This window comes from Necator americanus, chromosome X, assembly GCF_031761385.1.
Source record: "Necator americanus strain Aroian chromosome X, whole genome shotgun sequence".
In the NCBI taxonomy this organism is placed as follows: Eukaryota; Metazoa; Nematoda; class Chromadorea; order Rhabditida; family Ancylostomatidae; genus Necator; species Necator americanus.
The window spans coordinates 21,260,569-21,286,933 of record NC_087376.1 but is presented as its reverse complement, the minus strand read 5'-3'; the positions used below and the strand labels follow the sequence as shown (position 1 = coordinate 21,286,933).

Below are 26,365 nucleotides of genomic sequence, written 5' to 3'. Positions count from 1 at the left end.
ACCAATATGCGTGTTCCTGGTACAAGATTCAGATTATTCATTGTTCCAGACGCAGGAATGGATCTCTCGACATACATCGAAAGTGGAGAATGGAGCTTGCTTAGTGCGTGAAAAGCAAATAATGTGCTCGTAAGAAAGCCGTCCAAACAGCACCAGCTATAGAATCATCAACAATAATTATCATCGGTGCCTATAGAATTTAGTTAAACTCGTCTTATGACACGCGGAACTTAATACGAATGAATCAACTTGTCCAGGAGTACAGAATAAAAACACTTGTCAATCTTGTGCTATTTTATCCTTGTTGCACTTCCAAGGGCCCCTAACGAGAAAATCGACTGCTTATATACAGTACACAATCCAAGATTTATATACCGATAAAGTGCGAATACAAACATTACATAAAAAAAATGAACAACAACTGCTATTCTAACATTTTACAGACTATACAACATGTTTCTTCGACGACTTGACTTATCGACACTCCCCGCCCAGCATTTGTTGGTTATACTCCGAGCTGTCTTCCGATCGCATTGATCCTTTCGAATTGTTCTTGTGTCTGGAACGTTGCATAAGGCGCGCTGGTGACCCCTGCCCTCTGAAATCAGGTCTTCTGCAATCGTCCCTCTGATACGTTCACAATACCAGTACTTTCTTGGTTTAAACTTGCATCTCTCCATTTGGCAATTGCCCAGACAGTGCCGGCAAAAGCCACGATTGCAAACAATAGTGTAACGTTCATTCCCGTGTACTACTTGTGGGCAAGAATCGGATTAGTGTTGTCCGATCCTATCGCAGAATGCGCATTTTATCCATGCTTCTATTAATTTCGAGCTTTCCCCAATTTTTCGGCATGGGAAGGCACGAAGAACTTGTTTTCATCTTTTTCACTTGTTTCATCATCATCGCTTGAAATATCTTCTAACCAGACTTCCATGATCTCATCGTTGGAATATGCCTTTACTTCGTCGATCATTTGTTCAAGGCAGATAAATTGGGTTGTGTCTGTTGTCAGCGTCGACATCGTCATCGTGGTCAGTTTAATTGTTTTCGTAACAGTCATAAACTTGTTGTACACTACGTTCCTCGTATTCAACTTGTACATGTAATCCAGTTAGTTCCTGCTTACTCTTTTCCATTGGCAAGCTTAGGGAATTTGATTCTTCCTTACATTCCACGTCTTTGGACTTCGCATCTATCATATCTTCTAGGTTTCGAACCTGTTGTCTCAGAACTTCTATTTCTTATTGTTGTTCTTGCATTCTATTCTGTTGCGTATATGCTACTCTCTTGAAAAGTTCCGTTTTGTGAAGTTTTGTTTTGAGTGCATTTCCGACTCCAGCGATAAGAAGACCAAGGCTTTTTGTTGCTTCTTTGGCCATATGCAAGATTTCATCAGTTCTTGTACTTCTACGCTGAGCTTGATTCCATTACAATCGTCGGGTTAGATCAACATGTCTTTCATACCATTTACTTGTCAACAAATAGATTGAAGTTAGTCGTACGATCTTCTCTTTCGCCACACTTGCGGCTCGAAGTATCCGATTTTGGGTAACAACTTGTTCTTTTGGTGTTCCTAAGGTGAGCGACGGATCTCCTTTCAGATGTGTTCATTCCACCCAAATTGTTGCCGCCGTATCAACTTGTCTACTCTGGCCATCTAGCGTCAGCGTAAGGTTATTCTCGAGATGGCTTGCCGTTGCTTCTTTTCCATTCACGAATACTGAGACGTTCGCGAGATCGTCAACCATGTCTTTGACCATGATGCTGAAAAGTACAGTTATAAGGAACGATAAAGCCGATAGTGCTTTTGGGACTACTTGATATGTACAGAGATAGACTTTTTGGCAGCTTGAGATGTCCTTTTTGGAATGAAAGAGCTTAGAGAAATCTGGTGTTTGTTTTACAAATAAATTTGTTCCGAAAACAACATAAGGCACTTAATAATATGCGGCAACATTTTCGTACCAGTCGCATTGTAATTGTGAGTAAAGCCTTTGCACCTCCTATGCAGCAAGTAGACAGATAAAAATAGGTTAGAGCTAGCAGTCCGACTAGGATGATTAGAGAGATTGTGAGTGTTTTGTTTTGTGTTTGAAGAAAAACATTCGCAATTTTCTCAATGTCGGCCACTGCGTGCATAGTCGTTTGAGGTACCTTTTATCCAATTCTTTATCACAGATTTCACAGTGTTTATGAACTTGAGAATACCGTTACTCTCAAAACTTGTGACTATCAATCCACGTGAAACAGTGCGTTTCTGTATAATTCTTGCATAACTGCAACTATATTGTAGTTTTGAGATTTTTCCTTGTCAATTACAAGGTACCGTGAAACTTGTTGTAGGACATATTATTTCGGCTTGAGTCGGTTTTCTGGAAGTGCAACTTATTTGTGCTTGTGCTCCCTTTAGACATCGATAGCATCCCCGCAGAATAGCCATTTCTACAGTGCAGATGGCATCGTCTACAATGATGTTAGTTTTGAGAGCTTTCTTGTATGTTGAGTATCATTTCAGCTTTAGTCATACTTGTAATCGTTGCTTGAACTAGTCCCTTTTCTCTCTTCCCATCCGAGATGAATGGCGTATTTAGAAAAGGAATTGGAGGAACTGTTATGGAGCTTAAAGTGAATGTGAAAAAATTCCATGAGATTGGGATGTTCGGCTGCATATGTGCATAGGATTGGACTGTCCCTTGTACGGCATCGAAATGCGTGATTTTTACTTTTGCTGCTCCTCTCCACTGATTGCAGTGGAAGATTTCGTACACCTGTGGAGTCGTAGGAGTTAAATAAATTCGGTAAAACAGGCATCCAGAGCTCCAATAAAAGCAGTAACATCCAAGTCCTCTGCAGGACTCTACCTATGCCGTAATCCCAGGATACTTCTTTCCACGATTTAATTCTGGTAACAAACTGGTGCTGTTTACGTCGGCGCACTTTCCACCCTTACACTAGCCCGTATAAGGGCAGCGTTTGCTGCCAGTTATATTGCATTCAGTAACGCGCGTGAACGCTTCTGTTTCAGGTTTGCAAATCAAAGTGAGCGACTTCCATTGAATGGGTATTTTATGCAGTGAAGTTGAATTACGATGTAACTCAAAACAAGCTTGGCTTCTGAATGGATTAATTTTCAGCTTCTCCAAAAGTCGAATCTTGCAGATTTCTTCTTCATTGGAATGTGAGCAAATGGTCGATACGTGAGAGAATAAGTTTACTTGTTGACCGCCGTTATTCCCTTCCATAACCAGAATGCACATATTTAGTATAGCCAAGAGTTCGATTAGATCAACTTTAAGCTCGCGAACTCCCCTTCTGCGGGTTGCCCTTTGGGCAATACCAGTGATCAGGGTTTCTACACAACGGCGGATAAAACTTGCAGGAACACGTACCGGTATGCGGAGTGCGATAGGTACATATGGAAAAACGTAACATCCAGTGAAGATGAGATAGAGGAAAATTGTGGCAGCTAAGATAGCTTTAAGTGGCCAGCACTCTGGGTTGAATATTGCAGCGGAGCAGAACACGCAGTCGATATTTTCGCAAAAGGCTGCAGCCGGACAAATTGTTTCAACAATTGTGGTCGTTTCGTTTTTCGTGAATTTCTACTTCACTTGATGATCATGTAGTAAAACTTGTGGAGGGAATTGCACTCTCTCGTTTTCTTGCTGATCTTCATAGGTTTTACAAAATTTTTCGGCGCATACCTGGTACGGTATGTGTGGAGGCAAAATAACTTCGACGCCCCACCTATGCAACCTATTCGGCTGGCAATTGAGAGGTGCTTCAAAGTGTTTTCTTGGCCTGAACATCCGTGCACAGTTGCCAGAAGTAGCAGAATGCTTAGAATCAAAGTAGATGCTATTATGGGAACAGTTGGTAGCATTTCCTTGTACTCTACCTGTTTCTTAGGTCGAAGATTATATCGACTTGACTCCCGATTGACATTTTCTACTTGTTCAGGGAGATTTTTGGAATTGATAAGTCCTCTAACTATACCGGATGGTGGAACATGTAGCTGCCGCTGTTTTGCCTGTTTTGGAGGTTCACTTCCGTCTTGGTTTGCATAGTCTAGTTCAAGCGGAATTAGGAGATTTACAGGTCGACGTATTTGGCGATAAGATGGTAACACGACAATTGCGGACAACCCCTTCTGGGCTCATTACTAGATCCTCCACTCTTCCTGTCTTCCATGAGCGTCGAGGTTGCACTGGTTCACTAATAAGCACAATGTCTTCTTTTCTGGGAAGATGACGCAAGCTCTTGTTTCTTCTCACCTCTAGTTGATGTTTTCCAAAGCAAGCAAATACTGAGATCTCCAGATTTGCCAGAACTTCTCAGTTAACTTGCATGATGTTTGTAAAGCTTGTATAGCTTGCTGCTTAGTTCTGACGGAGACTTGTTCGCTAGAATGGAAAATAGGATGGGTCATCTTCATCATTGGTAGTTTCACCCAACGGATAAGGAACTTCGAATTCTTTCTGGACGAAGTCAATAGGACGTAATAGTTGTTCAAATGACGATTGTGATCCTACATATTAGAACGGTCTCGTATTGAGAAGCCCCTCTGTCTCAATTACCAATGTTGACGAATGTTCAAAGGTTACTTTTGTTTGGCCCACTGACTTGTAAAGAGGGTGTTTTACTGATTTGATCGGTCTCTCATGGAAACCCCCTTGCCATGTGGAAACGTGTAATGTGTTTCCATTGGATTTCACGGTTCGTTATCGCTTATTCCACTGCAGTATCATTCTGGATTGCATGGAGACATTCGTTAAGAATAGTTTCTCTTAATGTGAATGTGAGAGCGTTGAAACTTGTTATAGACTTGAATAGACCGCGTCGTGCAAAAAAGCGGCGTAACGTCATGAGAAAAGCTGTAGTGGAGAGGTCGGAAACGATATCGAGGTGTATGAGTCTTGTTGCCATGCATGTTATTAGACATCCATAGCACTTCTGTATCATCGCAATGAAGGATGAATAGTGGCCCAAAATAGTCCAATTCTACGTGTTCAAACCCGTAGGAAACACCCTTTGCTCTGGCAAATCACTTTGTTCGGGATACTTGTAGGGCACATTGTTGAACTTTTGGCATGGTATGCAGTGCCGAATAGATCGCGTTACTTAGTTAGTTAGTAGTTTGGGAATCCAGAAAGATTGTCGCACTATTGATAGAGTGTGGCCTATCTCTTGATGTCCATTATTGTGACAGTCGCGAATTATGGCTTCCGCAAGCCAGGAACTTTGTAGAACTATTAATGGATTTTTAGACTCTTCGTCTAGATCACTTTTGTCCAAACGTCCAAAACATCAAAACAAGTCGTTTGAATTGGGTTTGATGTTCAGATGTTTCAAGGATTGGAGAATGGCTGGAGTAACTGTCGATTGCTGGTTAAGCTTTAGTTGCATTTTCTCAGCTTTGGAAATGGCTATCCACAGTTACTCGAAGAGGAGAGAGCTTGATTGAACAGTTTCATCTTGCTTTTACTCGACATACTAGCGTTCTGATGTAGCATATGACAAGCGCTACAATTCGCTTAATGTTTTGAAGTGAATAGAGAAGAGAAAAGCTCCGTTTTATTGATGTTCGAATCGTTGTTCTTCGTCAGGAAAAGCCTATGGTCATCGGATGGTGCCGTTGTTTTTGATTTCTTCTCATGGGCAGTTGCTTTCAAAACTTCTGTTTCCGAGCTAATGTTATGAACACTTGGAACATGAAAGGACAAGTCTCTGTGTGGGTAATTACTCACCTTAAGTTCCTTACGAACTGCCACGCGGTATTGAACAATGAAGGAATTAATCTTCAATAGATTTATTGTAAATACAATAATTACAGAGATGATGCAGAAAAGAGAATAGAATTACTGACGAAGTCTAAGACTGAGGCGATCCTGCTATTGAACCGCAGATATTGAGTAACCAGACGTAGAAGCAGGTCTTGAAGGTATTGAGCAAGGAGCTATTGATATCCTCGATGACCGGAGCTGATACTGATGTAGGCGAAGTCCCCCCGACTGCTTCCTTCGATGACCTTTATACATTTCCCTCGCCGGGTGGAATGTCTGCGCTTCAATATCTGGAACGATATCAGAATGAGATCAGCTACTGTTATGTGAAACAGCCAAAACAACAAGTGATATGAAAATCATTTCTGACCGTACTGTATTATTGATAGTAGCAGAGCTACACTCCCAGGGCCTTATTGACGAGGAGTCTTTTTTGCACGGGCAATTTCTTGTTCCATGTCTTGGATTCGCTCCGATATCTTCATTCTTGAATCCGGAACAGGGCATAATGCTCGGTGTTGGCCTCCATCGAGTGGGATCAAAAAGTTGAGTATTGTGGGCCTCACTATTGAGCAATACCAACAAGGCTTGAGTTCATTCCTGCACCTTCTGTTCGGATTACAGTTAGAGAGGCAAAATTGGCATAGCCTATTTCTCTTTATAAATCTCCACCGCTCTTCTCCTTCTGTTATCCTTAGGCAGGAGTCGGAAAAATGATGTCCATATTCATCACAGAACGTACAACGACCATCTGGAGGCCCGTCAAGAGGTTCTCCTAACTTTCTACGGGACAGGTAGCCGAACCCAAACCTTAAGTCGTCGAGATCCTTCTCCAGTGCCTGTATGGCTTGATCTTGAGTATTTTCGACGTGAAGATGCTTCTTTTTTGTCTTTATGGAGCTGCTGCTTGTTCCTGCCGTTATCGGTTCGGTTTTATTGTTCTTTTCCATAACTGGGCCCTTTCTTCCTGTGCTAGTTTCTGGTTCCATCACTATTGACTTGTCCGTATTGGTCGATTCTTGGACTTTTACAGTTTCAGCGCACAGAAGGGCAGGGTATTCATCGTCATCTATCTCTTTCTCCGTCAGTCTCGCCGGTCCTTCTTGGCTTGTACCTGGAGCATCGTCCCCCTTTGAGGTGCCTTCTATTGGAGCTAGGGGTGGTGAATGTTCCAAACGCTGCAGATTTGGAGTCATAGCTATGAGTCTCTGCTCGATTCGCGCAAGCTGGTTCTTGATACCGACTAGACCTCCCTTTTCCGTACTGACTGTCCGTTCTGCAAGTACCAAGTCGCATTCTATGTCGGATATATTGTTATCCAGGTTCTTGAGTGCCTTTTCTACAGTCCTTCGGATATTCTCGGATTTTATGTCGAGTACCGGCGAGGCTTTGGAGCCTTTCGACTTGATTCGAAGTATTGAATCCAGAACCAGATATTGATGAGTTGCTGCTAGCAGTTTTTCTCTGGTGACAGACGCAGTCCTCAGAAAACGATTGATGGGAGTGATCTGCTCCCATCCTCCCGTCTCCGAACAAATTTGCTGGATTTCGAAATGCTTCCACTCTTTGTCGAGAGCCACTGGTACTTTTACTTGAGCTTGTATTGTAGCTATTGCTGCTCCTATTGCTTCTTCCAAGTCTTTCGTCTCCTGAATTCTTGACAGGCGGTCGAATTGGGAGTTGTAGTTTTCAGATGGCATTGTGTCGTCCTCCTAAGAGAAGCGATATGGTCAGAAATCGTAAAAAGGGAAAAAAATATGTACAAATGGAGAATTTACGTCTGTTCTCCTTTCTTTATTGCCTTTTATTGTGTGATGGAGCAACTGCCTTTGAGCATGCGAACCAAACGATCTTATAGCCGTACGATAATTCTAACGCTACCCGAGATTATCCAACACAATCGCAAGTGGACAAAAGGGTATAGGTGATTCCTACAAGCAAGAGAAGTCCAATTATTGTAACTCTCAGCGTTTTGTACCATTGCAAAAATACTGCGCCTATATGAGCGAAATCTGGCAATTGGAATTCTGAGTACGATATTGATTCTCCCTGTAACCACTGCTCCACTATCCCTTGGGCTGATGCTGTGAATTTTAGAATTCCGCCTATTTCCACTGAAGTTACTACTTGTCCACAAGAAACGGCACAAACGAGGTTTATTCTAGCTTTCGAGACACTGAATTTTAGTTCTGATGGGACACCCGTCGTATTGCAGGGGATTGTAAAACTTCCTTCATCGCATCTAACTTCAGCTTGGATATTGTCATGTGTTGAGATGCATGTAGCCATTGTTGCGGCGCCCTTTGCACAGCTGTAACAACCTCTTAGATTGCTTATTGTGAGCTTACAAATTGCTTCGTCCACCAAAATCACGGGATCTATAGTATCTTGAAAGCTCATTATTATCTCGGTTGTTACCATATTTTGTATGAGTGCTTGTACCTTGTAAGTAGGGTGCTGCCGAAACGATAGTGAAGGAAATACAGCGGGTAATTGGTTCTTGACGTTATTGAACCACCGACCGATTGGAAAGTTCTTACACTTACAGTTGGCTTTGGTTTCAGCTGGCAAGCATGTACAATCCTCAATTACTTGGCACTCTAATTTTTGCGCATTGCTTTTATTCGTGCATCGTAGAGCTGGTATTGCATTAGTTTTCCACACCGCCGTGTGTACACTGTCTGAGATAAATTTGGTATTGAGTAAAGGAATTGGTATTGGATAGTAAACTGGACCTCCACAAGATTCTACACATGCGGTATTGCCGGGATATTGATTTCCTTCTGTAAGTTCGGGGATGATGCTTGAAGAATTGATTGCTCCGCATTTTCCTCCTACACAGGAACCGCTATGGGGACAACGTTTGCTATCCACAACTTTGTGCACTGTATCTCGAGTAAACAAGTCCGTCTCTGACTCGCAATTTAGCAGCAGGGATTTCCATCGGAGGCGGATTTCCTGCACTGAAGTGTTATTTTGGGTTATTCGGAGACAGGCTTCACGTTTGAAGGGGTTAATTTCAAAGACCTCCTGTAAGCTGAACATGACACCGTTCCAAACCATTATTTGTGCAGATGGTGGACCGATGTGTGAAGACGTCGATGTGTTGGCACTGCTGTGCACTCGGTATGATGACCATCACGATATTGCTATAATTTCCGCAAACAGTCTATGTCGACCAACTTGTGCAGAACCTCGGCGTCTTTTTATGCTCCGGCAAGATTGAAACACTAGTTTGAGTATGGCAAATGACGTTCATCATTATTCGTATTGGTTTGCCGACCACGAGGGGAACGTACAAAAGTACGTTGCACCCTGTTATGATGAAATACAATAGGGTTGCTGTTACTAATATTGCACCCGTTGGCCAACATTCTGGATTGAAGATATTGGCGGAACAAAAAGTGCAAGTTATTGCCTGACAAAATGGTGATGGTGGGCATACGGTTTCAATGGTATTCAGTTCTTCACCGAACTTCCATTGTACCCGATGCTCGTGTAAGACTATGTGTGGCGGAAAACTGACATTCTCATTGACCTTGGGGTTATCAATTTGAACGCAGTATTCGTCTGCACAAATTTCATAGGGTATACCACCTGATGATTTTAGATGCACACCACCTTGAATGCATTGAAGGGAACGTATTGCTGGTTCATTTATGGTGGCTGTTGCTGTCATCCCAAGTAAGAGAAGTACGGAGATTTGAAGTAAAGTAGAAGCATTGACGATGTTATTGGTGTTAGCGGTACCTTCTACATTCTCCGTGCCTTCGTTGTAATTGATTTTTTGGCGTGGTCTAAGGTTGTACGTTTTGTTGGGCCGTTCATCAGGTTCCATCGCGGCTTCACCATCAGTGCTATTATCGTCTTGGGATTCTTTTGGTTCTGATTCAGACCTATTCAAGTTTTCTTCTCTATAATTTTCCGTATCCTCAAGCTCTAGAGGTACGAGAAGATTCACGGGTCGTTTAATTAGACGCTGAGCTGGCAACCGCACGACTACTTCGCGTATTTTCCCTTCACTATTGAGTGGTATATTGTCTACCATTTCCAGCTTCCACAAGTGGCGTGGTTGCAGGGAATCGTATATGAGTACCAGAGTTCCTTCTTTGGGGATTCGTGAACATCCCTTCTTGTGAGTCACTTCGAGAGTGCGTTTTTCTCGCAGAGCCGTCAGATATTGTGTCCGCCAAATCTGCCAAAAGTTTTCTGTTAATTGGCATGAGGTCTCTAAAGTCATTACTGCTTGCTTTTTAGTATTGACAGAGATGGCTTCTGGCGGAGGAAGATAGTCCGGATCTTGTAGGTCGGAACTAAAATATCCTAACGGGTAGGATAATTGTACCTCTCTTTGCAAGAAATCTATTGGCCTTGAAATTTGGTCGTTATTGAAGTCCTTGGCAATGTACGTAAGTGGTCGTGTATTGAGTAGTGCTTCGCTTTCAATCACTATTGTCGAGAGCTCCTCCAGCGACACTTTTGATCCACCGAGAGTCTTGTATAGCGAGAGTTTAACCGTTTTAATCAGCCTTTCATAAAAACCTCCTTGCCAGGGAGCGTATGGCGTGATATGCTTCCAGTCAATTTCTCTGTTACTCAATTCCCTTATGATGCTAGGATCATTTCGCGCAGCTTGGATGCTTTCTTGCAGTATAGTGTTGCCCAAGTCGAATGTAGGAGCGTTATCGCTTGTAATAGACCGAGGCACTCCTCTTCTAGCAAAGAAGCGGCGGAGCATGTTGAGGAAGGCGGTCGTGGTGAGATCGGATACAACGTCCATATGTATTAAGCGGGTAACCATACACGTAATTATGGCTCCATAGCATTTTGCTTGACCATTTGATATAGTTATTGCGATTAGTCCGAAATAATCGAGCCCGACATGCTGGAATGATCTGATTACTCTTTCTTTGGGTAAATTTCCTTGAGTAGGGTAACGGTAAGGAAGATTATTGAATTTCTGACACTGCAAGCACTTTCGGATCAGTCGAGTGACTTGTGAGCGTAGCTGCGGGATCCAGAAATGTTGCCGGACCAGTGATACGGTGTGATTTATACCTGGGTGACCTTTTTGGTTGATGTCCCTGATTATGACTTCCGCTAAGAAGGATTTCTGTAGGATGAAAATAGGGTATTTTGCATTATTCCCTATTTCTGCGTTTTCTAGCCTTCCATGACAACGTAGTATACCTTCCCTGTCGCTTTCTATATTGAGAGAACTTAGTGATCTTATCAAGTTATCGGTAACGTTCGTTTTTTGATGGTTTTTGATGAGAAGTTTACTCGATAATTGCAATTCTACTCCAGTTAAGAGTATTGACTCCATTAGGTATTGATAGTCATCAAAAAGGTTTATCTTTATCTGCCCTGCTCGGTAGGTATTGGCTTTTATTGTTGCCTTTCGAAGAAAACGGAAGGCGTATGCAAGTACCCGTCTTGCTTTAGTCCATGTCTGAACATGCCCAGGTTTTATCAATTCCTGATCGCGTAGTGTACTAGAGTTTATCGCTCTGATCGTCAGGACTCTCTTAGGCTGTCCATCTATGGAACTGATTAATTCATCGCCCTCCTCTTCAGGCGTTAGGCTGAAAGATTTATCCGCGTGGGGCCAATTTGACAGTGGCAATTGTAGAAATGATGGACCTGTCCACCAGAAATGCGTTCTAAATTCATCTTTAGAGACACTTCATGTTTCGCAGTCAGCTGGGTTTTCATGCGACGCCACATAACCATATGGAACCGAAATATTTTGTTCCGTTATATTGTTGTCGATTTTTCGTACTTCCATAAGTCGGTTATGGATAAATTGGCCGACCTCTTTTCCCGGTTTGATTTGTAGCCATTTCAGGACAATCTCAGAATCAGTGAATACCTGGATTCCCTGAATATTGGTCACTGATTTTAACTGCGAAAGCACAGAGTGTGCTAATCGCATTGCTAGCGTTAGTGCATTGAGCTCCATTTTTGGCATTGTATAATGTGCCTGAATCGAGGGAAATTTTGATTTGGCCATAAGGAGATATCCCCTTATGGTTCTGGCACAAGTATCACATGCCATTGTATTAGAACTTGCGTGGGCAAATGCCACCAAGAGGCTTGTGCATCCTTTCGGTGCTGGCGACCGAGACAAGTTCTTTTGAAACCCAGAGATAAGGCTGATGATATTGTGCCATTCTTCTTCTTTCTCTCTAGGTAACTGAGTATCCCAGTCATATTGTTGCTTCCATAAATCTTGAAGGAATAATTTTGTTGGATGCAGAAGTGAGATCAACCATCCAAGGGATCGTATATTGCTGCTATTGATCTCTTTACGACTCTTTTTGTAACTTTGGGGTTTGTGGGAACGATGCAAGAAACTTGGATCGTGTCTCTTGTTGCATCCCATATTATCCCCAGTACTTTTGGGAATTGTTGTGTGGACTTGACTTGTTTCCATTAAACGAGAATTGTTCGAGGTGAACTCCCGTAAATTCGTGTGAATTTCTTGAAAGAGTTGCTTTGATTTAACGTAAATATTGGCTGCCTCTTCCAGTGTGTCGGTCGTCATGATTAAATTGTCCACATAGAGATTTTTCTTCATTTCTTGAGAAAGCTTCTTTTCCTTGATGTGGTTGTCAAGGTGGTAGTATGTCGTACTCGCTAACAAAAATGGTGATGACTTGATTCCGAAGGTGACTCTTGTAAATCTAAAAGTTCGAATATTGTCAGTTGTCGGAGGCAAGGTGTGATCTCGGAGCCAGAGGCATCGGGTTGCATCGCGATCTACTTCTTGCAACCGCACCTGTAGAAACGCTTTTTCGACATCTAATATTACCGCTATTCTTCCAATCCTGAATCGAAGTAGTATGCCGTATAATGAAAGTAGAATTACTGGCCCTCTATATAGCACATCATTCAAGGAAGGACACCCTTTATAGTGTGCGGACGCGTCGAACACTACCCGTCGTTTTGTGTGGAGTAAATACTGGTTGATGGGGAATGTAGTGCACTTGATTTCCTTGAGGAGGTGCTGTTTCATCCACTGCCTCGATTATGTTTTGTTGTAACTGATCTTGGAAGAAGTTGTCGTACTGGTCCAGTATTTTCGTGTCCTTCTGTAAAGAATTCCAAACATTGACCAAGCGTTTCTTGGCCAACGCTTTATTGCCTGGTAGATATGGATATTGTTCTTTCCATGGGAGGTGGACGTAATATCCATCATCTCGCTGTTGAATTCTAGCATTGAACGACTGCCATACTCTCTGATTTATTTCAGCTTTAGCGTCTTTCTCAGTATTGCCAAATTCTTCTGTCCCTGCTCTGTCCATGGTCCAGTATTCTTCCCACTGTTCCTTCTCTTCCTGGGTTACTGCTGATGTTATGACACTTATTGTATGCATTGGAGTCTCATGCATTGACCAAAAGCTATCCCACTGATTGCTTTCATTAATATCTTGAGAACATTGGCTCATTTGGGATGGTACTGGTTGAACCGATTGGGACGTCATTAGTTTCGCTTCTCCTGATACCAATGCGACCTAATTTGGTAGGCAGTACATATAGTCCTGATGGTAATGGTATTGCTGGTTTATCGCATCTCATAAACGACCATAGTTTATCGCATCCAAGGAGGATGAAAGGTTTGACAAACCTTTTGTCTTTTCTTATTGGAGGTGAAATACCATGCGAGAACATGAACATCTGATCTTCTATTGATACTTGTACTGGTGAGAAGGAGCTAGTTAAAACGTTGTTAATATGTTAACAAATCGAGGAGATGTTTCGTTCCTTCTTCATCCCATCCTTCCAGTTTAACTAGCCCACATTTTTCGCACTTGGCTTCTTTCGCTCCAAAAGTACGTAGTCTAACAGTTTTTTGCTCAAAAATGGGTAGGTGTAACCTCTTCGCGAGTGAGCTGTCGATAAACGATGTTTCAGCCCCGGTATCGAGCAAGACATCCACTTTTGATTTGGCCCTTGTCTCGATGTCCATAACGGTGATTTCGCCAGTAAGTAGGTATGGACGGTCGGAGACTTGAGTATTGAAAATAGTTTTTGTTGGATCATTCTCTTCTTCTGTCATATTGTCTACCCCAGATCTTGTGTTGGATTGAATAGTAGTTACGGCGGCTTTACTTGGTTTAGCCGTACTTTTCTGATGTGGCTTTGCTATTGGTTGTGCATTTCGCTTAACCACTGGTCTTTGCTGAGAGTGAGAGGGATTAGAATAGCCTTTAGGTTTGAAGAAGCATGATGAATGGTGTGCGCCTTTGCAATTGAAACAGAGGCGACCCTTACACTCAATTGTGATGTGCTTCGTAGATGCGCAAATCATACACAACTGGTGTTGTTTTAAGTACAGAGAACGTTCTTGTGGAGTTGCATACTTTGTACATGAAAAGGAGGTATGACTTCCTCTGCAATACATGCAGATGGGTGTTAGTGAATTAACAACTCTAGGCTTGGTCGATTTTTGCGCTGGGGAAGCCCTTTTTTCCGAGAACAATAGAAACATCTCTTCCGTTGATAGTATCTCGTCTATGTATTTGAAAAGAGTTTCCACTGTAAACGGATTGTTTGCCTCGCTGCTTTGCTTTTTCGAAATTACTCGTCGTTTGACAGAATCTGGAAATTTGGCTAATACTTTTTTGATGAGCCAATGACTATTGACTTGTTCCCCTTTTTCTGCTAATTGCGTTATTATAACTTGTTTCTGTTCCGGGAGAGAGCGCTGGTCCTTCACTGAAGGGCTGCGTAATGCGCACGCATCCAGCTGCTCAATTAAGTTGTTGATGAGAATCTCCCTGTTATTGTATTTGGATAAAAGAAATTCAATTGCTTTAGCGTAATTGTCCTTCGTGAATTGGAACTTCTTAATGCACTCACGGGCTTCACCCTTTAATGCATTTAAAAGACAATTGTATTTCACCATTTCTGGTAATCCTCGGGAATGAATATTGTTGTTAAAAATTTCCCAAAAATTTTCCCATTCCCATATGTTTCCCCCAAAGGACGGTATTGGCAGCGGGGGCAGCTCTAACCTTTTGGTCTGTAGCTGAGTCATCGGCGCGGAGTTATCGATTACATCATTTACGGCGCTTGAATATGAAGGAGATGCATGAGACATTAGTATTAGTACATTAGTACATGAGTTTATTGCCTGAAGTCTCGCCTGCAGCAAGACGATGAGGTCGAATGCATTGGATAGAGCTGTTTCAGATTTGCAAGAATACATTTCATAGTCTTCTTGTTCCTTGCTCAATGGCTGTTCAAGCCTATCGATAAGTGACGTGAAGTCATTGAGTGTTTTTTCCACCTTCGAAATTGCTGAGTTAATAGCGCTGGTACCTTCCTCTAGCCTACTCGCATAATGCTGGTTTAGTGCCCTAGAAGCAGTGGGATCTAGAGGAATTTGCTCAAGCCTTTCCTCTCTTAGTTTAGTGACTATATGTTCAAGCTTATTAGTAAAAGTCGTTAGAAGACGCTTTTGAATACTTAGTTGTGCAGACATAATGAGCGCGAAGTGGAAAGATCGACGATATTGTATATTGATTATACGAAGAAATGGAGGAATTGATGGTATTTTGGGAAGATTCACAAAAGATCGTCACGAAGACAATTGCAATCACCAAGAATAATTAGGGAGATAAATGAGGGTATTGTAAACCGACCTGAATCCGATGTTGATGCCGATGCACCAAATGTGGGTAATTACTCGCCTTAAGTTCCTTACGAACTGCCATGCGGTATTGAACAATGAAGGAATTAATCTTCAATAGATTTATTGTAAATACAATAATTACAGAGATGATGCAGAAAAGAGAATAGAATTACTGACGAAATCTAAGACTGAGGCGATCCTGCTATTGAACCGCAGATATTGAGTAACCAGACGTAGAAGCAGGTCTTGAAGGTATTGAGCAAGGAGCTATTGATATCCTCGATGACCGGAGCTGATACTGATGTAGGCGAAGTCCCCCGACTGCTTCCTTCGATGACCTTTATACATTTCCCTCGCCGGGTGGAATGTCTGCGCTTCAATATCTGGAACGATATCAGAATGAGATCAGCTACTGTTATGTGAAACAGCCAAAACAACAAGTGATATGAAAATCATTTCTGACCGTACTGTATTATTGATAGTAGTAGAGTTACACTCTGAAGATCGCGGAGAATAGATGGCCCTGTTCACCAAAAGTGATCAGTTAGTTCCGTCTGGGTAGAACTCGCGTTGCACAGTCTCCCGCATTGTATTGAGTGGCGATGTTGCTGAAGAGGACATGAAACCACATAGCTTGTATGTGCTGCGTAAGTTTTCCGATTTCCATTAATCTATGAAAGATCCTGATTCTTACACTATTTAATGGTCGACGTTTCATTCGACTAAGTACAATCTTAGAATCCGAAAAAAAAAAACATAGACGTATTCGTATTCGAAGCACTGTCTTTTGTGAAGCCTTCATTTCGGAGCAGATTCGCATCCACGATTCCCTGTGAAGTTGTGAAAAAGTTGTGTCCCATTCATACCCCTCCTTCCAAACAACTCTGAGAAAAACCTTTGCCTTATGTAGCAGTGGCATCAGCCATCCCATATATGGATGCTATCGTATTTGTCAACATTCATTTTGTGAGATTCGTTGGAAATTTTGGTTGGCATGAATTTTCGAAATGATCGGGTCTTGGATTCCATGTAATGCCCAGCACTTTCGGTAATGTGTTCGCTGATTTATCCTTGGGCGAGATTTTCGACATTAGTTTCATATAGTTTGATACGAATTCACGAAGATTCTTATTTGACTCGTTAAACACTTGTTTTGTTCGCGAGTAGATATATAGTGAATTATCCAACGAATCCGCAGTCGAAATGAGGTTGTCAACATATAAGTTGTCCTTGATGTCTGTTACTAGCTGATCGTCCTTCTTGTATTGGTAGAAATGAAAATCAGTAGTTACAGCTAGAAGGAATGGAGATGTTATTAAACCGAAGGTTACTCTGGTGAATCGGAGAACTTGAATGTTATTTGACGTGAGTGGTAACTTGTGGTTACGTAACCGCAAACATCTTGTGTAGTCGCGGTCTTTTTCATGGAGGCGAACTTGTAAAACTGCTTTTTCCACATCTGAAATTATACCTATTCCTCCAATCCTGAATCGAAGGAGTACCCCAAACAGTTGTGGTAAGATTACCGGAACACGATGGAGAACGTCGTTTAACGATGGACATCCTTTGTAGTGAGCAGACGCATCGTAAACTATTCTAAGCTTAGTTGTTGTCTTATTTCACGTTAGTACTGCTTGGTGAGGAATATAATGGACGTTGGATACTTGTGATGTTGCTCTACTTGTATTGATGTTTTAACCTGTCCCGTTAGTAGATATCCAAGGCATGTTGGAACTAAACGTAATCCAGATGGAAGCTGTACGTGTGGCTCATCATTCTTCATCAGTGTCCATAATTGATCACAAGCGAGAAGAATGGACGGTTTTACGATTGAGCTGTCGGATCTGAGATTAAATGGCAAGCTTTCCTGGCGAATGAGGTCAACATCTTCCATACAAACTGGAGCAGTTACGAATGGCTTAGTTAAAATGTCGTGTGTAAACAAGATTAGGGAGAGTGGATGGCCTCCCGCGTCCCATGCTTCAAATGGGACCTTGCGGGAGCTTGTTTCCTGTATCTCATCAAAGCCGAGAGTATGAAGGCGTGATTTTACTGTAGGAAGATGCAATTCCTCAACAACTGCTGTGTCGATAAAAAAAATTTCAGCGCCCGTGTCCAAAAGAACAGGGACTTTCTTCATTTCTTTTGTGATAGGGTCCATCAATGTCGTTATTCCCGTAGGCAGAAAGGTAGTTTGCTCATTCTCCAGATATTTTCCTTATTGGATTTTCGAAATTGTTTTTTTTCCTCTGGTGAACTAGGGCATGATTCTTGGCTAAGAAGATTCACCTTCGCTGTTGGTTTAAACGCTCTGGGTTCTTTCTTCTTGATTGGAAGTGCTTTAACCTTGTCTCTATTGTCATGCTCATTTTTTGAAAGAAGTGGAGAACTTAACCTTTTCGCAACCGACTGGAAGTAGCAGGAAGTAAGGTGCCGCTTCCGACACTTGAAACATGGTTTTTTTTTTGCATTCTGTTGTAGTGAGTTGTGATATTAAGCATAACTTGTGGTCCCGGAGATATTAAGATCTTTCCTGAGGCGTTTTAAGGTTGTCACAGTCGAATAACTTGTAAGCGCTTCCGCAGTACATGCAGGAAAGTACTTGTAGGTTTATTGTTTGTCTTAATCTTTTATCAACGTTGGGTGTATTTGACGAACGTTCTTTCCCAGTATAGATTTCTTTATTGGAAATGACCCCCTCTAGAAACTGAAAAAGATTTTCCATACTGAGAGGATTGTTCACCACGGTCGCTTGCTTTTAAACGAGGATTTTGCGCTGAACATGATTAGGGAATTTTGACGATATTCGTCTTATCAGTCATTGGCTATTCACATTTTCGCCTTTTTGTGTTAACTGCGTTAATATTACTTGAACTTGTTCGAACAGTCTACGTTGATCACGTACAGCGGGTGACCGAGGAGAGCAATTGTCCATTCGAACAATTGGTCTGAACACGAGCTCCTCGGAGTTCCCATGCTTGTTTTTTTAGGAGTTTGAGGGCTTTCATGTAGTTTTCTTTCGTGACTTGGAATTTCCTTACTGACTCTGAGGCTTTCCTTTTAAGAGCTTTCACCAAGTAATTAAACTTGTGGAGCTCAAAAAAGTTTCGCGACTGCACATTAGAATGAAATAATTCCCAGAAATTATTTCATTGAAACGTTGAATATGTTGAAACGTAGTTTTTAAATTGATTTCCTTGAGCTGTAGCCAAGATTGGTATCGATCTTTATTAAACAACGGCTAGCGTTTCGGCGTTATCGCCTTCTTCAGAGCCTGGAAAAATCAAGGCCATTAGTGATTTATCCTCTCAAGCACCTCATCACCTTACAGAAAGCATCCAAAAGGTAGGCAAACTCAAACAGCAACACATTGGCTAGTGCTCACCTCACTAGCTAAACTTGGTAACGCAACAGACCACCACGTACCACAACTACGAGTCACAAGGGTTTTATATAGGGACCTCACGGCCCGCCCCGTAGATCAAAACCCGCATAGGTCTTGATATGCGGATAACTCGTTTGTGATCGCAATGCACTCATCCTTCTTGTTCATTTTTGGACTTTTTGCGGTTATCCAAAAGGCCTCTAGCGTTCTGCGTGCTGTGATTTCGGACTCGTAGGATAATATACGAACTTCTACCTCTAATTCAGAGTTTGGATGACATATTCTACGGTGTGCTCCAAGTGGGGTGAAGGTTTTAGATTTCGCGAGTCCATCTAGATGCTCCTAATACACAGTGGACGTCCCGTTTCCCCTATATAATCCTCACCACACAACCTACACGTGATACGATACACTACTCCTGAGACCATGCAATCACCCTCTGCCACACGGGCAAACCACACAGCTGGGAGTTGTGCAGAGTCGATCATACGCACGATTACCCGACCCTCGAGGTTTGCTGGAGGTATTTCCACAACCCTCACGTCATTCTGTAGACCCGCTTTTCGTAGACAGCCCGGTACCGCTCTGCTCATATCATCAGATATACAAGGTAAACAGAAAGGGATCTTCTCTGGGCCATCCACTACGTTGGGTCTTCGAGAGGGATGTCGTTTCTTCTTTTTTCTTTTTTTTCTTGGATGTTTTTTCTTGGCTACTCGATGAGACTCTTGCCGCCGTCCTGTATATGTTACCTATAACAGATTTTTTCATTTTGCTGGGATGCGCTGAAAGATAGTGGATTAAGATGTTTCTGCTACTGGGTTTCCGGTACCACTTAGTCCTACATATCCCATTCCGCAAGTAAATGTGCACATTCAGGAAAGCCAACCAGTTGTCTATCGGTCTCTCCCTTGTGAACTTAATGTGCGGACACTGCTGATTGAGAAGATTGAAGCACGCGTCTAGTTCTGCTTGGGTTGAGCAAACGACGCAGCAATCATCTATGTAACGATAATACAGCAGTGGTTTGCGGTCTGTTATAGGCTTTTCGATCTTGGCAATGAAAACAATGGCGAGAGTGGGTGCCAGCCTTTGTCCTGTAGCTAGGCTTCCAAGTTGTCGGTACTACTGTCCCGATCATCGGAAAATAGAGCAATTCAGGCATTCGTTTATCAATGTCATGATCTACCTAATGCTTAATCCATACATGTTCAATGAAGCCTGGTGCTGTGTGAGCAGTTCGTGAACAGCCTCCATCGCTACATCGTTCGAAACGTTCGTATGGTTAACGGTTAATGGATTCTAATCCGTCTTCTTTGAAGCGCGTTAGAATTGTTTCAAGTTTGCTGGAGTAGTAGCTAAGTAGTCGCTTAGGAGAGTCGCTATCTTGTACAACATGATGCCCAAGCTCTGTAGATACCAGGTAACGTAACGCAAATTCCCCAGGTACTTGTCCCAAAGGAGATGACCGTGAGAAAGGGATTGCAAATGGATGGGGCGAATTTGATGAATTATTTCAAGAAATGACCGACCTGAGTTCTGTATTGTACCGATGCAGCATGTAAAATTACAGAATACTTGTCTCTTGTACTTTATCCTTATTGTACACCAACGCCTTCAACGAGGAAACTGACTGCTTGTATGCAATGCACAATCCAAGATCTATATACCGATAAAGTGCGAATACAGACATTACCATCAAGCAATGAACAACAACTGCTATTCTAACATTTTACAGCCTATGCAGTATATTTTTTCGTCCACTTGACTTGTCGACAGTGGTATCATTAGTGTATTGGCAGTGGCATGTTCATTTCAAGAATATTATAGGTCAGGTGGAGGGAAATATTTTTCCTTCATGGACGGTACGGTTCTCTTAAAATTTAGACGGGAAAAATCCAAAAAAAGTTGAAAAGTTTTGATTTTTGTCCTATCCAAACTCCACGAAAACCGAGAGGTGGTAAATAACTTCTTGCGAAGCTATTTGAGATTTTCCAGACCTAACAGTGTGCACAGATTCTGAGCTTTTTTGGTAATTATTTTCCATTAACTCCACTCCTAAACAGCTGAGCACTACGTATATTTTGATTCTTCATCTTTTGGAACTGGTTTCAACTAACTCTTTTGCAAAAATTTGACTTAGTGGAGTGTCCTGCGTCCTGCCTGCGTTGTCCCATTCCTACGTCTGGCTCGACTCACTACCATTCTTTGTAAATATGTAGAAGATAGAAGGGAAAAAAATGTTAGGACATTAATTCGCGGCTGTAGACTATCACTATACGTACGATACTGTTCCCTCCACCTGACCTATAACATTCTTAAAATGAACATGTACCGCTGCCAATACACTAATGATAGCACTGTCGACAAGTCAAGTCGACGAAAAAATATACTGCATAGGCTGTTAGAATAGCAGTTGTTGTGTCAATGTCATAATTGATGGCAATGTCCGTATTCGCACTTTATCGGTATATAGATCTTGGATTGTGCATATAAGCAGTCGGTTTCCTCGTTGAAGGCGCTGGTGTACAATAAGGATAAAGTACAAGAGACAAGTATTCTGTAATTTTACATGCTGCATCGGTACAATACAGAACTCAGGTCGGTCATTTCTTGAAATAATTCATCAAATTCGCCCCATCCATTTGCAAACCCTTTCTCTCGTTCATCTCCTTTGGGACAAGTACCTGGGGAATTTGCGTTACGTTACCTGGTATCTACAGTGCTTAGGCTTCATGTTGTACAAGTTAGCGACTCCCCTAAGCGACTACTTAGCTACTACTCCAGCAAACTTGAAACAATTTTAACGTCGTCGAAATTGTCTAACTGGTGGAGCGGCAGCCGTAATTATGCGGAAGCGCGCAGCGCTAAATGGAGGACAGGAGCGGTCAGGGGGTCACGGGTACCTCTTGTCCCGCACACACTAAGAGTAGGGTCGAGTGTGCGTTGGAATTTTCTCAACAGAGGGTCGTAAGAGGGATGTGGTAGCAAGAGGAGATCGTAATGGGAGTAGGGAAGACGAGGCAAGTAACGAAGAGAGGAAAGTGGAAAGAAGCAGAAGGTAGTCGCTATTATTATTAAACGCTCATGTTAAGGAGTGCAAAGTTCAAAATTTAGTTTTAGAAATCTAACACATACTTGGTAAGAGGCCGAGCAGAGCCATCGGAAAAATAGCTCGGAATCTCGGATCGGAAGCTCAAAGAGAAATCATCGGAAGCTGGCCGAAACGAGATGGCGCCACCTACTAAACGCCGTATGTGACACTGGAGAATAAGTGTTTTCAAGAACATGCGACAGTAGAAGAGCTGTGGGAGTTGGTATCATCGTACACAAATATAGCAATGATCATCTACTGTTTCAAACAACGGAGGATCCAAAGCGAACGTTTACGAGTGAGATGTGGATTAACACCAGTTTTGACCATCACCGCCTTCTACGTTCCATCATTAAGTGACGGAAAATACAAGTTCGTTGCCTTCTACTTGGACCTGGAGTAGTTTTAACAGTTTAGTCGTACAGAGAAAGTACTGTTCATGGTCCTGTTGGTAATATCAGCGCCAAAAGGAACCAATAGAGAACTTCACATTGGGACCCATGGCATGCAATAAAATGAGCACGTAGTCTAATCCTTCTATATTTATCTAGAGAAGTTCTGCAGGAAAGAACAAGCTCATCTTTCGTGATTTCAACTCTAAAATTGGGTTTAGAAGAAGCCTCTAAAATTGGCTTATATGAAGGGGTTCAGATCGGGGCCTATGGCCTACAATGGTATGAGAAAAGGGAGAACTCTATCGCGGCGACTAAGGCCATTTGTGGAGACACGGACTTTCAAAACGCCTCCTCTCTACGCTGGACGTGAAAATCGCATTAATGTAAATGTTTTTGTTTTTCTTTGTAGACTGATGTCAGAGGGTAAGCAACGAAATTGTCAAAGACAATATAGATGCTTACTTTCTCAGTCTTAGACATTTGATTCAGGTCGTCAGTTGCTCGAAAAAAAAATCACACTCGTGTTGAAGAGCGCACCTCCAAAAACTTCTCTGTTGCTATAAGAAAACGTTCGGCGTTTACTGAGCAACGTCTTTTCATCTCATTCAGTCTGCACGTGATTTTCATGTCTTACATCATTAGTTCTGAAACAGAATCTTCTTGTAGAAGTCACAAGAAAAGTGGAGCACTGAACAATATGGGTTATCAGAAAAACCACACGTTTTTGAAGTTAGATTTTTAGGGATTCATTTGTGCACAAAAAAAGAAATTCTAAGAACAACCATAAATCTGGGAAATTTCTTACACTACAAAGGAAACAAGGTGTTAAACACTTTGCTCCAGATCTTCAGCGGTTTTGGAAAGAGTTTGGTAGGACGTGAATGAACAGATTCTAAAAAAATTGTCTTGGAAGTTTTTCGAAGATAACTTTAATAAAAATGGTGTCTGATAATTTGCGCGCTGCCGGTGCTCTCGATGTACATATACTTTGGCGATTCTTGTTTATGCTTTACACATACACAAAGCAGAAATTTTGCAAATGGATCAGACGTTGCATACAACAAAAGCTGGTGACAAGGCTACTTTTAACACAGCAGCATTGTCCCAAGAACTTTAAACAGAAATACTTATTGTATCGTTTTATTAATGTTTCTTTCATTTCTGCGACTATTTATCATCTCGCACAAAACAGCTGTTTTTCACACAAAAATTGTTGTTGAATGGGCACGAACCGCTGAACAGGGTTTTCTGATCATCAAATCCTCGATTACAGTGATAATCTATTCCTGAACATACTTGCAATATTATCTATTTCACTGACGGCGATTTAGAATACTTGAATGATAACTAGCATGCATAATTAATTTGGGAGTGTTGCATTGATCAATTTCAGTTTGCTTCGAAAGTATCAATCATTATGAAGCATTATTGTTATCTCTTAATGAGACTGCGACACAACAGGCTTAGTCACCCCTCTCTCAAATACATCCCAAAAATTCAAATATCGTTACCTTCGATAAAATGCCAGTCACCGAGTTAGATACGTAGTAGCTAGTGTATGTGCGTGGACGGGTTTCTTGCGAATTACTCAGTTTTGTCGTTGATTCACAAAAAAAAATGCATCCAGGTGCACCGGCTGCCCAAGAAACTGTTTATTCGCACTGCTGCCCTGAACCGTACTCAACTGTTACATTCCACATGGTTTTGAGGTGAGTATGTTTTATGTCGCAGAGAGGATTGTAGAACACATAGGTCCATAGAATCGTATCATTAGTTCTGTTTGCTGGTGAAAAATGGCTTAGATATAATGTAGTTCGCAGTAGTGTTTTCGCTCCGAATAGCGCAACAACAAGCAGATTTCGAACAAAAAATCTAGTCCTGTAATGTCCTATATCTGTTTCTTATTCTTGAAAGTGGCCATTTCGCATAGAATCATTCCAAAAAATCAGGATAAGAAGTAAGAGACAGTGGCTTCACCAAAGTAGGTGTTGCAGATCGTGGCATCAGTGTGACGGTTGAGCGTCTCAAATCCGTTTTTTCTATCCCCCATCCTGAGCGCTTATCATTAGTCTAATTATCAATACATCAGCGTATGGACAGCCAAATTAGCCCAAGGCATAAGGAACTAAAGGAAGTAGAGGAACTACGTTGGAAGTAGAGGCAAATCTGACAGGGAACCTAAACAAGAGGGTTCACTAACTTTTGTGATCCTCAAACGACTCACCACCACAATCTAGACAAGCAGCAGTTAAGGCCAAACTTGCCAAAAGATGCGGAACTTTGTAAGAGGAGGTTATTCAGAAGTAACTGAGATAGGAGGCAATATGACTGAACAAATTAAAGAGAGATTTAATCACAAGATATCAGTATCCTTGTTAGCGATTGAGCTCCAGTGAGCGGACTAGACTTCATATATCGGAAGAAGGGAATGAGTGGCCTCGCATTAGGTTGAAAAAAACAACTATAAGAGAACAATCCAAGAAATGGAGAAATGCAGAATACAACTAAGAGGTGTCGTTGGTGGGGATCCGTGATCCAGATCCATGCCCTGTGCAAAAGGCATCAGACATCAGAGAGTTGCTAGAATCGGAGGCATGCGGTTGGACATCAATATTGAAACACCGGCTTATGTCAATTTTCTTCACATTCGCCTTGAATATGCTACTACACTTTAACAACATCACGCGGTAAGAGCTCCAACCACTTAGCAGTTTTATAGAAGTTATTGGACAACAGGGCAAAGTTTCTGTGCTGTATAGCGTTTAGCGTAATGTAAATTGAAACCACCAGTTGCTTCACTAGTAGGTCTGAAGCACCAATACTTGCTGGGCGCCAACTTGGTTTCGTTTCTGAGGACTCGAAAACAGAAGATTATTTCGGCGTAAACGTTTGCTCCTGAAGCTGCTCACACCTAATTTTTTTGAGACGATTCTTGTAGCTAGTCACCGCTAGATCTGCTGACATTCTTTTCAATAACATGCGGGTAAAAGCCTCTTATACCTTTTCAAGCTTTGCTATATGTTTTTTCTTTGAAGGGCTCCAAATTTGAGAGCCATACTTAAGATGAGGTAAGACGAACCATTTGTATAGACGGGTGAGAACAGTTGGAGGTGTGGGGAAGGCGGAATAGCCGAAAAAGAGAGGAGTATGCTTTTCTTACAATATGATCAATATCTTCTGCGAAGTTGAGGTTATCATCCACAAAAATTTCTAAGCCTCTCACAGATTTACAGATTTTAAGAGTTAATCCATTCATACTATACTCAGCCACATTCCCTCCACCTAGATGCATAACCAGAGACTTGTCGTAGTTAATACGCAGATCCCATTTGGAAGCCTAGTCGAACGTTTTAGCCAGTGCTGACTGAAGTGCAGTGCTTACTTCGAGCTAGTTTTCATCATCGTATATGCCGTAAATCTTAATGTCATCAGCGTGCATTTGGGCACTAACATAAGAAGAAGTTCCAAGAACATTAGGTAGGTCGATAGTGTAGATGAGAAACAAGAGGGGAGACAGGACTCTTCTTCTGGAACTCCACTTTTGCAAGGGAATTTGGCAGAGTATTTGTGACCAACTCTGACTGTCATACTTCTCATGTTAAGATAGGAGATTATGCAATCTATAACATGGTCCCTTATTCCGAAGTAATTAAGCTTCACAATTAATTTAGAGTGACGTACTTTATTGAAGGCTTTTGACAGGTCAATGTATATTATGTCGATCGACTTACCTTGATTACAAGCTAAGAACCAGTCAAAAACGCTATCAATTAGGTTAGTAAATGTCAAAGCTCCTGCCATAAACCCATGCTGTAGAGTGGGAGTCAGATGGAACTTCTTCAGACAAGACAATAGTCTATCCCTGATTATTTTTCCATAATTTTGCCCGGCGTTTGTGATAAGCTAATAGGACGGTAATTGCTCAGCAGACTAGTACCTGGGGATTTAGGAATCGCTGTAACTATGGCGCTTTTCCACACCTCCGGAACTTCACCTAATACCATTGAGATGTTAAAAATATGGGCTAGAGGACAACATAAAGTAGAAGCACATTCCTCATACACA

The 26,365-nt window shown here is 41.9% G+C and overlaps 8 protein-coding genes across 12 annotated transcripts; all 8 read right to left on the bottom strand.

Annotated features, from left to right (window-relative positions):
* Positions 1-823: 823 nt before the first annotated feature.
* Positions 824-1,105, bottom strand: RB195_024581 (uncharacterized protein; the record flags this gene model as incomplete). Its single annotated transcript, XM_064212410.1, has 1 exon — positions 824-1,105. The coding sequence occupies one exon, from the start codon at positions 1,103-1,105 to the stop codon at positions 824-826; it is 282 nt and encodes a 93-aa protein (XP_064068291.1).
* A 505-nt stretch (positions 1,106-1,610) lies between these two features.
* RB195_024580 (uncharacterized protein) lies at positions 1,611-6,041 on the bottom strand (the record flags this gene model as incomplete). Its single annotated transcript, XM_064212409.1, has 3 exons — positions 1,611-1,767; positions 5,751-5,801; positions 5,980-6,041. 3 exons carry the CDS (start codon positions 6,039-6,041, stop codon positions 1,611-1,613), a joined length of 270 nt encoding a protein of 89 aa, XP_064068290.1.
* RB195_024579 (uncharacterized protein) lies at positions 1,744-11,112 on the bottom strand (the record flags this gene model as incomplete). 3 transcript variants are annotated; one of them, XM_064212408.1, is made up of 7 exons in its annotated part: positions 1,744-1,767; positions 5,751-5,801; positions 5,870-5,937; positions 6,032-6,076; positions 6,157-6,198; positions 6,529-7,498; positions 9,313-10,566. In XM_064212408.1, the coding sequence occupies 7 exons, from the start codon at positions 10,564-10,566 to the stop codon at positions 1,744-1,746; spliced, it is 2,454 nt and encodes an 817-aa protein (XP_064068288.1). The 3 variants fall into 3 exon arrangements, with proteins under 3 accessions (XP_064068288.1, XP_064068289.1, XP_064068287.1); XM_064212407.1 differs by lacking the exons at positions 1,744-1,767; positions 5,751-5,801; positions 5,870-5,937; ... (1 more) ...; positions 6,157-6,198; positions 9,313-10,566 and adding an exon at positions 6,352-6,442 and having other exon boundaries at positions 6,597-7,486; XM_064212406.1 differs by lacking the exons at positions 1,744-1,767; positions 5,751-5,801; positions 5,870-5,937; ... (1 more) ...; positions 6,157-6,198; positions 6,529-7,498 and having other exon boundaries at positions 8,956-11,112.
* Positions 11,113-11,472: 360 nt separating this feature from the next.
* Positions 11,473-12,333, bottom strand: RB195_024578 (uncharacterized protein; the record flags this gene model as incomplete). Of its 2 annotated transcripts, none has more annotated exons than XM_064212405.1 (1): positions 11,473-12,333. In XM_064212405.1, one exon carries the CDS (start codon positions 12,331-12,333, stop codon positions 11,473-11,475), a length of 861 nt encoding a protein of 286 aa, XP_064068285.1. The 2 variants fall into 2 exon arrangements, with proteins under 2 accessions (XP_064068285.1, XP_064068286.1); XM_064212404.1 differs by having other exon boundaries at positions 11,473-12,222.
* A 364-nt stretch (positions 12,334-12,697) lies between these two features.
* On the bottom strand, positions 12,698-13,273 carry RB195_024577 (uncharacterized protein; the record flags this gene model as incomplete). 2 transcript variants are annotated; one of them, XM_064212403.1, is made up of 1 exon in its annotated part: positions 12,698-13,273. In XM_064212403.1, one exon carries the CDS (start codon positions 13,271-13,273, stop codon positions 12,698-12,700), a length of 576 nt encoding a protein of 191 aa, XP_064068284.1. The 2 variants fall into 2 exon arrangements, with proteins under 2 accessions (XP_064068284.1, XP_013304804.2); XM_013449350.2 differs by having other exon boundaries at positions 12,698-13,180.
* A 245-nt stretch (positions 13,274-13,518) lies between these two features.
* Positions 13,519-16,093, bottom strand: RB195_024576 (uncharacterized protein; the record flags this gene model as incomplete). Its single annotated transcript, XM_064212402.1, has 6 exons — positions 13,519-13,971; positions 15,437-15,535; positions 15,604-15,671; positions 15,726-15,809; positions 15,890-15,923; positions 15,992-16,093. The coding sequence occupies 6 exons, from the start codon at positions 16,091-16,093 to the stop codon at positions 13,519-13,521; spliced, it is 840 nt and encodes a 279-aa protein (XP_064068283.1).
* On the bottom strand, positions 13,519-16,989 carry RB195_024575 (uncharacterized protein; the record flags this gene model as incomplete). Its single annotated transcript, XM_064212401.1, has 3 exons — positions 13,519-15,151; positions 15,437-15,535; positions 16,898-16,989. The coding sequence occupies 3 exons, from the start codon at positions 16,987-16,989 to the stop codon at positions 13,519-13,521; spliced, it is 1,824 nt and encodes a 607-aa protein (XP_064068282.1).
* Positions 16,990-17,050: 61 nt separating this feature from the next.
* Positions 17,051-17,587, bottom strand: RB195_024574 (uncharacterized protein; the record flags this gene model as incomplete). Its single annotated transcript, XM_064212400.1, has 1 exon — positions 17,051-17,587. The coding sequence occupies one exon, from the start codon at positions 17,585-17,587 to the stop codon at positions 17,051-17,053; it is 537 nt and encodes a 178-aa protein (XP_064068281.1).
* Between the last annotated feature and the right edge of the window lie 8,778 nt (positions 17,588-26,365).